The 13,951-nt window shown below is 28.2% G+C and overlaps 1 protein-coding gene across 1 annotated transcript; it reads right to left on the bottom strand.

Annotated features, from left to right (window-relative positions):
• Window positions 1-1,131: 1,131 nt before the first annotated feature.
• Window positions 1,132-9,368, bottom strand: Bma-taf-2 (TATA binding protein associated factor, putative; the record flags this gene model as incomplete). Its single annotated transcript, XM_043076620.1, has 24 exons — window positions 1,132-1,389; window positions 1,639-1,720; window positions 2,108-2,286; window positions 2,505-2,579; window positions 2,708-2,924; window positions 3,046-3,155; window positions 3,462-3,648; window positions 3,782-3,973; window positions 4,065-4,165; window positions 4,454-4,562; window positions 4,724-4,806; window positions 5,175-5,357; window positions 5,579-5,707; window positions 5,941-6,024; window positions 6,095-6,152; window positions 6,498-6,601; window positions 6,781-6,867; window positions 7,094-7,234; window positions 7,323-7,451; window positions 7,739-7,866; window positions 8,130-8,199; window positions 8,530-8,706; window positions 8,898-8,992; window positions 9,086-9,368. 24 exons carry the CDS (start codon window positions 9,366-9,368, stop codon window positions 1,132-1,134), a joined length of 3,261 nt encoding a protein of 1,086 aa, XP_042932554.1.
• Window positions 9,369-13,951: the final 4,583 nt, after the last annotated feature.

Raw genomic sequence — 13,951 nt, 5'->3', positions numbered from 1 at the left:
ACAATTAAAAGAATTGTTTGGTGCTGCTCAATTTCAGAGTATTTCATTTTATATAATCCAACCTAAAATAAAATAAACGAATGAATACAACAAGTAATAACTTAAGCGTACTATAAAAAAAAAAAAAAAAAAAAAAAAAACATATACAAATATACTATGAAAACAAAACATAGCTATTGTTTTTTATGTCCGAAAAATTTTCATCTTTTTTAGGAGGAAATGAATGAAACTTTCGGTTGCCGCCAATCTTAATCCCAAAACTGGATTGTTTTTTTTAAAAGTAATTTTAATTTGTTCATCTTCTGGAAAAAATCCAATAGAAAAGTTTGATAGATATAAAGAAGTAATGATTTCATGATGTGTTAATTGTAGTAGTAGATGAAATGATAAGTAAAAATGAATGAACCTAAATGAGCAAACAAACAACAAAATCTAAATAAACAAAAACTTTAAATGCAATAATAAATTAAAAACAAAATTGGAATTGCGAGAAATGTATCTCAGTGGTATTATTTGATATAATTACATGATGAAAGATAGCCAATAATTAATAGAATATCACTAGATCACTTTGTTTTAATGATTTAAATTTTTCAAATGAACATTTGCGCATCCTTTCTTTACAGTAAGAGTAACAAACGAGCGATTTCGCTGGAAATTGATTAAAATTTGTCAAGGGATTTCTACCATCATAAAGAACCACTCGGTATTTAAATATTTTAACAATAAAAATTAACAATAAATAAAAATAGGAAAATAAACAATTAAATAAAAGCGAAAATTAAAATGAACAACACGGAAAGAGCTAATTGCAATTTAAGGGAGTAATTTGATTATCTCAAGAAAATATATGTGAAAATATGTGTAATAAACGCTTTTTCTATTTAGATTACAAATATTAAAATTAGTTATTCTTTCGTTCCTTCAAATTTTCTCTTGTAATTTAAGATATAATTAGTGTGAGGTCATGCAAAAATTCTCATAGAATCAATAAAAATAAATAGCGGTAAAAGTTCCACTCCATTTTTGAAACTATATAAACATAATTTTCTAACACTTCAATTGAAGAATTTGAATTCATAAGTGAAATTACTCCTTTTTTGCTGAGAACAATATAATCCTATTATGACACTATTGAAGTGTATCATCGTTCATTTCATTTATCAATTTTTCAGTCGGCGAATCAGGTTCATCTGTATCAATGATAGTACTATGCCATGACCACGAATTCAATAAATCATCTGTACCATTCTTGATGGTTGTGATATGAATATTACGTGATGTTGGCTTCTCTTCCACCACTTGCTCAGTTGATTTCAATATCAGTGGTACATTATTGCCATATATTGTAAACCAAAGGTCAATGTAATGACCACGTAAACGTGGTTCCTGAAACATAATTCATTTCACCTATTATGATATTAGAAATTTATTTCAACAAATCCTTGATTGTTGAATTCTTCTGATTTATTGAAAAATTAAGTTTTGAAAAGATTTGAGTGGATAGCAAATTATAAAAAGACGTTATAAATTATAAAAACGGTCTTTTATTTTTAAAAACAATTTATTGTCTAAAAAACAGTATAATCTTTCATTTTAGTTAAAAAGTTGAATACAGAATAAGAAAACAAGAAAGACCGTTTTAGCGTCACTGATCTGAGCCCATAATTTGGTAGCTATATCGCGTGACAATGACTTCCATGTTGTATCATTTTCGGCACTGAAGAGATGACGAAAATATTTATTTTGCAAATTAATGTTTTCTGAGATAAATGTTTCATGCGGAAGAGGAATATAATAATAAGCTCAAAAACTAATGCTTCTTTAAATTTATGCGAAAATCAAACGCGTTAGCTTGGTCTAAAAATTTTCAAAACTCAATAGTAATAATGTCGTTCTTCAAACAATTTATATTAGAAAAGTTCACTAAAGATAGAACTTATGAAAAACCATGAAAGAAGTATCAAAAGTAAGCGCTGGACAAAAAAATGAAAGTAAAATGGAAAAAGCAAAATCAGTTTCTAATCTTAATTTTTTCAACAAAAAGCAGCGGTTAACAGCAGTTAACGGCGGTTAACCTATGTATAATTAATAGAAAATGAAGAACCCCAAAATGATGCAAAGTGGTGGTTTAAGTGACAGTTGAGATGCAATGTAATAGCGTACAACCGGCTCAGGATCGCTGAAACATAAATCTATTAATTTGTTCGTAACTTCGCTGACGAAAGATGGCGATTTGTGTCGGTAAACCATGTCAATCAGAAATGTCAACGCTGCGAGACGCATCTGAAAGCCCATATTTGTTTTATTAAATATTTTAACAAATTATTCTAACTATCGCAATAACCAGTATAACAATCTTCAGCTGCTTTGGGCAAATAACTTATAATTTAGTTTCTAATAAAAATCTCCCAAGTTTCAAAAATAACAAACTTCTAAAATAATAATGAAAATTAAAAAATAGAAAGGATACATATTTGAAATATAAAATCCTAAAATCTTACCGGCACATACATATTCGGCTGCGCAAAGGACCAAAATACTTTGGGATCGAGGGGGATGTGAAACGTTCGCTGCATCTGTAATAACCAAATGTTAATTTCAGTAAAAAGCATACGAGCTATGGAAGAAAATTGTTCAATTTTTCGATTACTTCAAAAATGCTTTATGTTTTTCACTTTTTTACTAGCAATCTGAAAATATTTACGTGATATATAGCTTGAAGTGCAGTAATTCCAATAACACGGCCAAAACTAGGTTTTAATGTATCCATATTTAAGGCAAGAGTGAACTCAGACAGCAATTCCTTCATTTCGGTATTTAGAGAAAGAGGACTCATGTTTATTATATCTCTGTTTTCGGCTGGCACCAATGTAGCAGCTAAGGAGTTTATCAATGAAGCTCGATAATGGTCGTCCGAATACCTGGAGATACTTTCAAATTTTTTGAAATAAACAAAACTTCAATATTTTCAACATTAAATTCTTTATGCCATTGATTGAGGTACTTCTTACGACAATTACATACGTAAGAATTCCTTCTTACCTGTTCACAGTATTGTCATTGTATTTGATTAAACCAATAAGAAAATGATGAACTTCTGAAAGGGCATTGTTTGAAGAAGAACGCAATCGTGCCAAAGCTTGAGGTATTGCCTGCAAAAAAAAGTTTACATATCAAGAAATGATTAATAGCCTATATCAAACAAATTGGAAGAGAAATAATGATAGCGTTTTAAGAATTAAGGTTAAATATTATTAGAAAACAACATGAATAAAATTTTTATTATAAATAAGTTGTTTTGTTTGTTTTGTTAACGAAAATGTAGAATTAAATTCTGGAAAATTTAAAACACAGATACCAAAAAAAAAAAAAAAAAAAAGGTAGCTTAGAAGATATTAATAAATTCTGATGAGCAAAATGAAATAAGGAACAAACAACAAGAAAGGTAATGAACTGACATGCATCAAGAAGTATAGTTGCAAATTCGCGGATGTGGCCACAAAATTGTTCGGTTTTGGAATATGTGGCGCAGATTTACAACCAAAAAATTTCTTAAATAAAATCATCAGAGCGGGTGGACCCAACCATGTTTCTGGTAATTTATTTACTACTTCTGCCAGAATATATGCAGCACGACATCGCACTCTAAAATTTTAAGAAGTAAACAAATGAAATAAGAATGAAAGCGCTTGACACAAAGCTATTTCAGTTTACTGTGTTACATCTTATCCTCAAAATATGCAAGAAATTCTAAAGAATATAAAATCACAATACTTGCCGGTAGAAGAAAACTTCAGTTTCGATAGTTTCAATAAGAATGGCTCTAGCGTGTGGACTTGGAAAACGCTGTAAAACATCGAGTGCTTGAAGCTGTGCCAAGACGTCTCGTTCATATTTTAACATATATTCCCATTGATAAACCGGCTGTTGAATGCTAACTTTTCGTAGCAAAAGTAGATCAGGATCAATTCTGGAACTCATTGTTTTGAAAAAAGAAAAATGAAAATATTATTCTCATGATAATATTGTTCTCTATAGAATTATTTGATGGTATACACAACCTAATCCAAAGAACCGGAGAGTCAGGATCCATATTTGCTAAATCAATTTCAAGCTCTTCGCCAGTGGAAAGTGGAATTTTTTTCTTCTTTTGCCTTCGTCCCTATAATATGCAATTTTAATAGCACAAATGATGAATGGAAACCCAAATTTAAGGAAATAGCGCAAATCAAATCTCAACTAGAAGAAGGATGCTGAAAAAGGACAAGTAAAAATTAATACTACAAAGATACACTTTTATAAATTTATAAATCAAAAAAAAAACATATATACATTAATTTATAAAAATCTTTAATTTGATTCTATTTCAAATAAAAAATCCTACACTAAACTAGATGGTCACGAATTAAAATTCACCTAGACAGTAATCAATAACAGAAAATCATTTAACCTTTGAATGGCATTGAAGATCATGTTTCGAATGATTGGAATCGATTTGCACTGTATGTGTAAATGATCCATCTAATTCCTGAACCACAACAATTAATGGACCAACGTAACTGAAATAAACTGAATAAATGAACAAACTATTCTGTAGAATGAACAAACTATTTGTCCTTTGCTCAATGCCACAATTTCCTCAGAATTATGAATTAAGATTGGAAAGCAAAATTTTGCTCCTTTACTTAATGCATAAGACATTCCATGAAATTCAACGAACCTTTGTCGTCCACGATTTGCAGAAGGTTCTTGTTTAACTTCAAGTTCAATCATATTTCGTTTACGATTAAAAGCATACTGCACCTGAAATATTTGATTTCAAATTAGTGCACAAATTAGACTGAAAATACTAAAAAAAAAAAAAAAAAGAAAAAAAAATTAAAAAAATAATTTTACAACATGAATAGTTAGTTATGTTATATTACAACAGTGTTGCTTAACTTTCCTTAAAAAAATATTAAACAATAAAAATATTTGGAATCTTATCTTTGGTATAAAAGAACTTAAGAAATTGTGCATCATTTTTTCTTCATTTTTGTTTGAATATTTTTAAAATACTCGAATTAACTGTTACTTTTTTAAATCCTACTTTCCTTTTTTATTAACTTCTGTTTTTTTTTGCACTTTCTTACTCGCATGTTTTTGTTCCTCCCAAAAGTTACTTCACTAACCCAAAATTTTGCATGACCACCGCTGTGAATCCACTGCTCCAGAAATGTCGGCAATTCTTGGCCCGTAACACTGGAAACGGTACGAAAAAACGATTCCGTTGAAACTGTCATATGCTGCCAATGAACTGGCTCTTTTTGCAGTTGGCTTGCTTGCATCGCTACGCTTAATATTTTCTGTATTACCTAAAACTGGAGAAGAAAACACTGACTAGAATACTAGAAGACTTAACTAACACATGAAGTTCTGGAAATCGCTTTTTACATTCACTTTTTCTACTTCTTTGAAAATGACATATGAAGAATATCATAGTAATCACATATAAATTGGTGTTCTCTAATCAACTCCTAGAATGGTTAGCAAAAAAAGAAAAATCTTTTAAGAAAAATGAAACATTCAATTTAACCTGCAAAAATGATTCCTTGCCTAAACGTTGGTTAAGCATCCGCATGACAAGGTGTCCTTTCTTGAACAAAGCATCTGCATACAGAGGAGAGCAAGTATACGGGTTTCTTGGATCGAAATGTAAATACTGCTGAAAGATAAGAAATTCGAAGATAAGAAAAATTCAATCATCATTATTTTTGGAACCAACATTTCCCTTTTTAGGTTTGGGTAAGTAAAAGCCAACTTTGGTTAGATAAAGCAACATAAAAAAGAATAATAACAAATCACATAAACTTCTTGGATGTTATTAAATTCAAAATCTTTAAAAGAGTATTTTCCAACTTCAGAATAATTTAAACACACATATGCTGAAAATCTCACCTTATAATTTGTATTTGAGGGCCGCAAAACAATTTTTCCCCAACGTGTTTCATAATCACAAACACTACTCAGCATTTTACTGATCTAAAAATTTTTCTTCTTAAGAATCATATATAACTGTTTTTGAAAAATTGGTTAAAACTTATAATTATACCTGAAAAAGATTCTCAGAAAAACCGAAAAATCGCTCTACAAACATGCCAGTGACAGATCTGCAAAAAGTAGTTTCAAGAGATAATGTAACAAAAAAAAGTTTTTTGCAGACTAAAAAACTCTTTTACAGATATATGCAGGCAAAATAAGTTCATGAAAATAATAACATAATGAAAATGGAAACTTCAAAAATTTTTCTATCGCTTTAGCAAATTTGGATGATAATCAATTTCTCTGTTTACTATGAAAAATTCAGAAATGATATCCCAGCCCACTTTATGGTTACCAATAATTTTTCATTTGCTCATTCCTCACTTATCATACATTTTTTTTTTTGCTGAAATGCATCAGCTCATGTAAGCTCATAATTTGAGTACACTTAACAGGGAACTGAACTGATAAACCTTGCAAGCGAAGAAACTAGCCAAATATCTAGCCAACACGTTGAGGTAACAAAACATCCAAAAAACTGCTGCGCTACTGCATAAGCAAGGCACTGACGCGTCATCTAAAAATAAACGGTTGACTGCGGATTGAAAATTGGGATGACATTAGAAAATACTTACATTCAAGAATTAGAGTAGTTAAATTTAAACCAAATTAATTACAGCTGAGATAAATCTAAATATTTTCATCATATGTTTAGTTTCAACATACTTATTCAAAGATTTTTGAACAAAAATTTACTTGTACAACATCCAAAATTTTCTTATGATACAATAAGGTCAGTGAGAGTATTGATAAACCAGTATAGGCTGTAACTTCATCGGGAATCTAAAAATAAAAAACCTCGCAATAAAATTCCAAGCATTAAAATGGAACTGAAATTAGTAAGAATAGGAAAGCTTCTCGTGCAAAAAGATATAAATGCAAAAATTTCCGCATTATTTTAGAGAATTTTTAGCCTCCTTGTTCACTAAATATACTTTTCTTTAATAAAAACTCAATTGTATTCCCGTAAAATCTAAAAACTCAAATTAAATGACTTAACACCACAAACCTGGTAAACAAAAACTTGTTTATAGGATGAAAAAGGAAATCGGCAAGATAGAAGCTCTTCAAAGTATTCAAAAACTCGATCACTTGTTGAAGTTGTATGCTTTACGAGAGGATATAGTGAAGGAAGTGCAAAACTTGTTATCTGTAAAGTTTTCATCTTTTTTTTTTTATTTTTAAAACCTTCTTATAATTTAATCTTAATAGTTTGTAGCAAAATAAAATAACCGTACTTCAGGCATATCAGGATGCACAACTGGAGTAAAACAACCAACCGCAAAACCGATATTAATTGCAGAAGTTGGTACTAAAAGTTGATAGTGATAAATCTTTTCTTGTAAGTCAGTTGTATATTCCGTATCCTGTAATGTTTATTAGGTAAACATCAAGTAAATTGTAAGCAGACTTCACCGGTGCATTTTCCATCAATATAAATAAGAAAAAAGAATTTACTACGTGCTAGGATTACACTGTACAATAAAGACAATATATTGGAATACTAGCAACATATTTATTTCATTCATCAAAAGTTAATAGATATCGGTGGCATGTGATAGTCTTGATCAGCGAAATGTCCTTAGATAGTATATTTTAACAAAAAATATAAACAGTAAAAAGTTTTAAACTAGAGAAGCAAAGAAGTACTTACAAATAATTCGCCACTGGCAACTACTGTGAACATAAGATCAACAGTTGCTTCGATTCGCCATAAGCATAACTGATCAGGTGTATCCAAACAAGGTAACCAATGACGCGTACTCGATAGCGTACCCGACCAAAAGAAATAAAAAATATTTCTGTTCATAAGTCTTTCACATAAAGTAAGAGGTCAGCAAAAAAAAAAAAAAAAAAAGAAAAAAAAAAGGTTAAAAATTGCGTTTCTTCGATTTTAGAATACAAAAAACGAGAACTTTTCTTATGAATTGATTCCTCTGCAAAAGAGACAATTATGAAACAGCAAAATGTGAATATCAAACAGTTATCAATTATTTATACATGACACAATTTCACACCTAACATTTTTCGTATGAAAATATACCTGTATGTATACATATGAGCGCCACTTTCCAAAGTATCATCATCAGAAAATGAACAAACAAAATGTATACCCTGAATTGATGAATAAATAAGCGATAAAAAATGAATAAATGAGCAAACAAATAAAAGTGTTCAATAAAATTATGCTAAACCTCTCAAATTATCCAAATTATATAGATAAGCTATTTTTTTAGAAATTCAAACATTTCAAATGTTGAATTCACAAAAAAAAGGCCAAAAATATTTCCTATGGGAAAATCACATATCGAAAGTAACTTTGTATTAGTTCGCTCGTTTATATTACCACATTATAAAAACTACTTAATCACGCTTTAAAAATTGTTAAAGTTTTTAAAAATTTCCAATGTTGAAGTTTCAGTAAACCTTAAAGAAAAGACTTACATGCCTCGGATTAACAACTCTGATATCAATGCCAATTTTAATAACTTTTTGTTCATCCATAAGTACATAACAACTTTCTGGAACATTAATTAAAAGTTCACCCTCACAATCCTCTAGTTCATCGTACATATCGTGTGAAAGACTGTTCAAACTTTGTCCCGCCTTGTGACTCAATACCTAAAAGTTTATTTCATACATGGGAGAGCTCAATAATTTAAAATAAACTTCATTACCTATTAAATCTCATAAGAAAATAAAGATCATTGAATAATTTTCCCTGATGTTTAAAAATAAATAGAATCTTCTTTTCAATTTCCATATCTTTATAAATTAAACATATATGCTCCTCATATTATATCAGAACTAACTTTGAGAGGATCCATCCGAATATATTCTGCATCTTCATCGTTTACAGTAACTCGACCAATAACACCATCTGGGAATTCATTTGGCAACATAACATCTACAAGAAAAAAAATATGAATACAAAAGATCAATCATTTTAATTGATATCTGTTAGTAAGATATTTGTTAAAAATATAAACAGATAACAAACCTGGCCCAACATTAAGACAAATTTGTCGTAGTTCAGGATGTAATGGTGCTAATGAAAGTTCAGTGAAGACAGAAAATGATCGTTCTTTGAAGTGTAAATCGGTGATAGAAACGAATTGAGATAAGACACGAAAATTACAATTATGGAAGGAAGAAGCATCTTGTGGGCTTTCACGACGTACTGCAGACAATGTCTCCTCACTCATTGTTGGTATCACTGATTCAACAACTACTTTCGCACCTGAGGTCGACGGAACATCGACTTCTGTTTTACACTCACTCATTAAGATGCAATTAATTTCCTGCACCTCTTTGCAGAAATTGAGTGATTGAAACTAGTAAATAAATTAATCATGTATATGCAGAAGCGATAACTGAAATTAAAAATTTGGAAACAAATTCATGAATAGAACGTAGAAAAGATTTATGTATTTAACTGTAAATAAAACAAAACTAGTAAAAAAGCAGATAACGCATTTATTTGGAAATTAAATCATTGAAATTAGTAAATCAATTATGTATATGTAGTAGTAATATTATAACTATAATTTGTGATTTAAACGAATAATTATGAAATTTAATAAAAAGTACGTAAATAAAAAAGCAGAAAAAGTACGATGCTTTTATTGCAGTAACTACACGTGAACAATGGAATGACACAATCTTTATATGAAAGTATAGTGTTAAGCGAAACTAAATCAATGCAAAATTAGCAGATTTATGATATGATATATTTAACTATTAACAAATGAAATAATGATACTCATGACTTTTCCTTTTCCCAATCAAAATAATTTGTTCAATTCGATTTGTTCATATATTTAAATCATCTAGGTTTGTGGTAAAACTTTTTGTTATTTCAAAAACCATTAGAATATATATTTTAACAGAAAAAATTACACGTTTATTACACGTTCGTTACATGCATACTAAACTTGAGAATTCTTGTACGTAAAAGTAGCACATCAGTCAGAACAAATATGTAGTGAAAGTAGCCCATCACTGAGAAAAAAGGAATTAATTAAAAGATAATTTCGAAAATATTACCCACTAGTTAATAATTGCGAAAGATTTATTAACTTAACGAGAGTAACGCTTGACATTACCATCGTAAAGCAGAAGAGGCGCAAATAATCAGATATTTATTTAAAAATGTAATTTACGGTTGACGGTTGCAAAGACTTTCGTACGCTCTATTCAAACCTCAAACCTTTCTGTTAATTTATAATCGTTAATTCCTTTAATTGATGATCATTTCATTGCATTAAACTTTTTGGATAGACAAGTTGACACTGACAAAATTTGTAAATTTCTGAAATTATTGAAAGCTATTCGATCATAACGACCGACATACATTTTTATCAAATCTTCCGACTAATGCTATCGTATTTTATTGATTTTGTAACGTAACGTTTTTGATATGTTAGATTTGCTACTAATCCATGTCTATATCTGTCGCATCTATGTAATTCAGTATGGAAAGTTTTCCAGATAAAAAGAATTCAGAGAAATTAATCATCACCAAAAATTATTGTCATTAAAATGTGTATCAGATTTAGGTATGAGAAATTTATGTGAACGATCATATAACAGATTACAGCAATTTTCTTTAAATCCTATATCAGTCACAAATGTAATATAAAGAGATCCATCAAAAATTTTGTTACGTTAAATTTAGACACATAACAAAATAATTTCTGTCTCTTTTTTTCTTTTTTAATCTTGAAATTAGTCTTTCTTTATTTGACGCTATTAAATATAAAATATACAAACATTAATAGAGGCAGTGCAAAAAAAAAAAAAAAAAACATTAATTTGAATTGAACCGCTTTGGAACAAGGAATATCGCTTTGTGCCGGAACATATTGTACTTGAACCGGACGCATTGTAAATGATATCCTGCCGAAACGTATTGCATTTTCAATACACGTAAGTACATAAATACATACATACATACATACACACACACACACACATGTATGCATATATTTACATGCATCTATCACATATGAATTAGGAAATGAATAACTGAAATGTTATTTAGAGCTAATTATTTAGCAATTACTTCACTTTTCCAGTTGTCATTTATTAATTTTGAACATATGTAATATGGATTAAATTATATATTTTTATCATTAAAAAAAATTTTCCAAAAAAAAAAAAAAAAATAAAAGAAACAAAAAATAAAATTTTTTAGGAAATTATTTGAAGTTTTTAAAAGATGTTGAAAATGTTGTCTTTTTTGCTATTTATTTTGTTTTTGTTTTTTTTTTTGTTTAGGGTTTAATATTTCTTAAAAAATAATTGGACAAATTTCATAAAATTGCAAAAAATGAATGAAACAAAAAATAAAACATCGAATTTTGAAAGAAAAAATCAATAATTCTATGATAATCTACAAGGATTATTAGAGTATTCTTTTTAAAGAAGCATAAACCTTTTTTTTTTTTTTTTTGGTTAACTTGACAATTTGGCAATAAATAGACATTTTATAACTAAATAAATCGAATAAATAATTAAAACTTGCATAAATTAATAAGCATGACAACAATGACTTATTCTTTTTTGACGTGGAAGATCAATTACAGATATGTAAATATGATCATACTTAGTTATAATATAAAATTTTTCAATTTAATAGATAACTGAGCAAAATTTTAGACAGAATTATTTTTTCATGAAATATAATTGATTTAATAATTAATTGGAGAAGTTTGAAACGAAATTATCATTCATTAATGACAAAAGGTGTGAAAAGAATTTTGATCGAGAAAATTTCAAATGATCGAGAAATTTCAAATGATTCGAGCTATTTCAACTAATCCGAACAACTTCAATTAATCCAAGCAATTTCAACTGTTCCAAACAATTTTCATGTTCTTTCGCGAAAAAAAAATTGGAACAATTATTAGAAAATTGTCGGCGAACATTTGCTCAGTTCAATTAAATTCTCAAATTGTTTGTTTAATTAGTTTTTGAGTAATTATGCTTCGTGTTTCAAAATTTTCTTCCGATATAGTAATATTACTTTATTTAATGTAATTCAGTATTTACTTTCATTAAGCAGTCAGTTGCATACGGCATTAACAGTCCAAATTTGGGAATGTATGAAAATGATACTAATAAACTGATATAATTATAATGTATTGTTCATAATATTATTGATTTCATAATCATTATGTTATAGTGACAACAGTTCCTCGGTGTGACAGAAAATTAACAATCACAAAATTTCGACGAAGCGACGTCTCATAAGGTTTCTGAGGAAGTAGCAAAAGAAACTTTGAAAAAAGAATTTTCTTCAATAAAGCTTTTATCAAAAAAAAAAGCGTAGTAGCATTTGGAAGTTTTTAAAAGTGTTCAAATCTATATTTCAGTAATGCAAATGTGCAAAAACATAATCTTGAAATTTCAGATTGTGATATTGCTCAAACGAAGAGATTTTGGATCTTACATCCAAAAATTTCATGTGATTCTAAGAAAAGCTCAACTTTTTATTTACAAGTTTAAATCAAATTTTTTCTTTTTTTTTTGTGAATACAAATCTACATAGTTTTTCGGTTATTGAAAATTGTTCCATTTTTTTTAAATTCGACTTGCACTTTTTTTATAGTTTCTATAAAAAAAGACAAATAGATTAGCACAACAAATAAGTTACAACAATGTGAAAAATTTTTATAATTTTTTTTTTAAAAATTAACTTTTCTTTATACTGCTCAACGTGCGTCCCTAAAGTTTTCCGTCTGATTCATATATCAATTATCGATGATTGATGTGTATATAATAAGAATTATTTGCTAAAATTGTTCTCCTTTTTTTTTTTTTAATGAAAACTGAGAGAGTTTTTTTTAATATAAAGTTTTTTTTTTAAAGAAATATAAGGATTAGAAAATATAAACTTGACAAATTTAAACTTGTTCTTATAATCAAAATAATTTGTGCTAAATAATTTGTGTAAAGAAAAAAAAAAGTCTGAACAGTTTAAATGTAATTTATCGAAATTTAGGAGAAAAAAGAGAGAAAAATGATGAAATTTGCTGAATATTAATTACTAATTTATAGTGATAAAATGATCTGTCATCATTTAATGATAATAATTTTAGACATTCAACTCAACGTAAACTAATGATTTTCATTCATATGAATAATTCAGTTACTTATTTGTAATGTTTGATTGGTAAATCATTTTGGAATCATAATTGAATCATTAGCATCTCTGTTTTTTTTTTTTTTTTGGTTTTTTTTCTCATTTCTTACTGAATATATCACTAGCAGAAATAAATTAAATGAAGAATGAAAAATATATGTCGCCGGAAGAAATGAAAAGGAAAGAATGCAAAACGATTAATTTATTCCGGTCACTTCCGGAAATTCGCTAATAAATAAATTGTGCTACCAAGATGAAATAATCCAACTGAAGCAAAAAAAGAAAAAAATAAAAAAGTGAGTCGATTATGAAACAATTATATATGCTTGAATTGGTCAACTTTTTCGGTTTATTTTTTTTTTTAAGCCTAAATCTATTTTACAGCAAAAGAATTAGAAGTATAATATATTTGATATGTAATTTAAACTCATACAATAACTTGTCTTTTTTTTAAATAGTGAACATATACTTAATCACTACTTTTTCTTTTCTGAAAAAATAACGAAAAATACTGGGAAGAGAGAGAGAGGGAAAGAAGGAGAAGGAAAGAGTGAGAGAAGGATGAAAAGGGATTCTTTTATTTTTGTGATTATTATTTTTTCTTTTGCTTAATATTTTTTTAATGATAGGAAATAAGGACAAAAAGAAGGAAGAAAAAAAGACTAGTTAACTTTTGAATTTCAATTAATTCATTAAGACATAAAATTTTGTCATTAGAAA

Source organism: Brugia malayi, assembly GCF_000002995.4.
Source record: "Brugia malayi strain FR3 genome assembly, contig: Bm_v4_Chr1_scaffold_001, whole genome shotgun sequence".
NCBI classification, from domain to species: Eukaryota; Metazoa; Nematoda; class Chromadorea; order Rhabditida; family Onchocercidae; genus Brugia; species Brugia malayi.
Note: the sequence above shows the minus strand (reverse complement) of the source record. Positions and strands in the feature narration are given on the sequence as shown.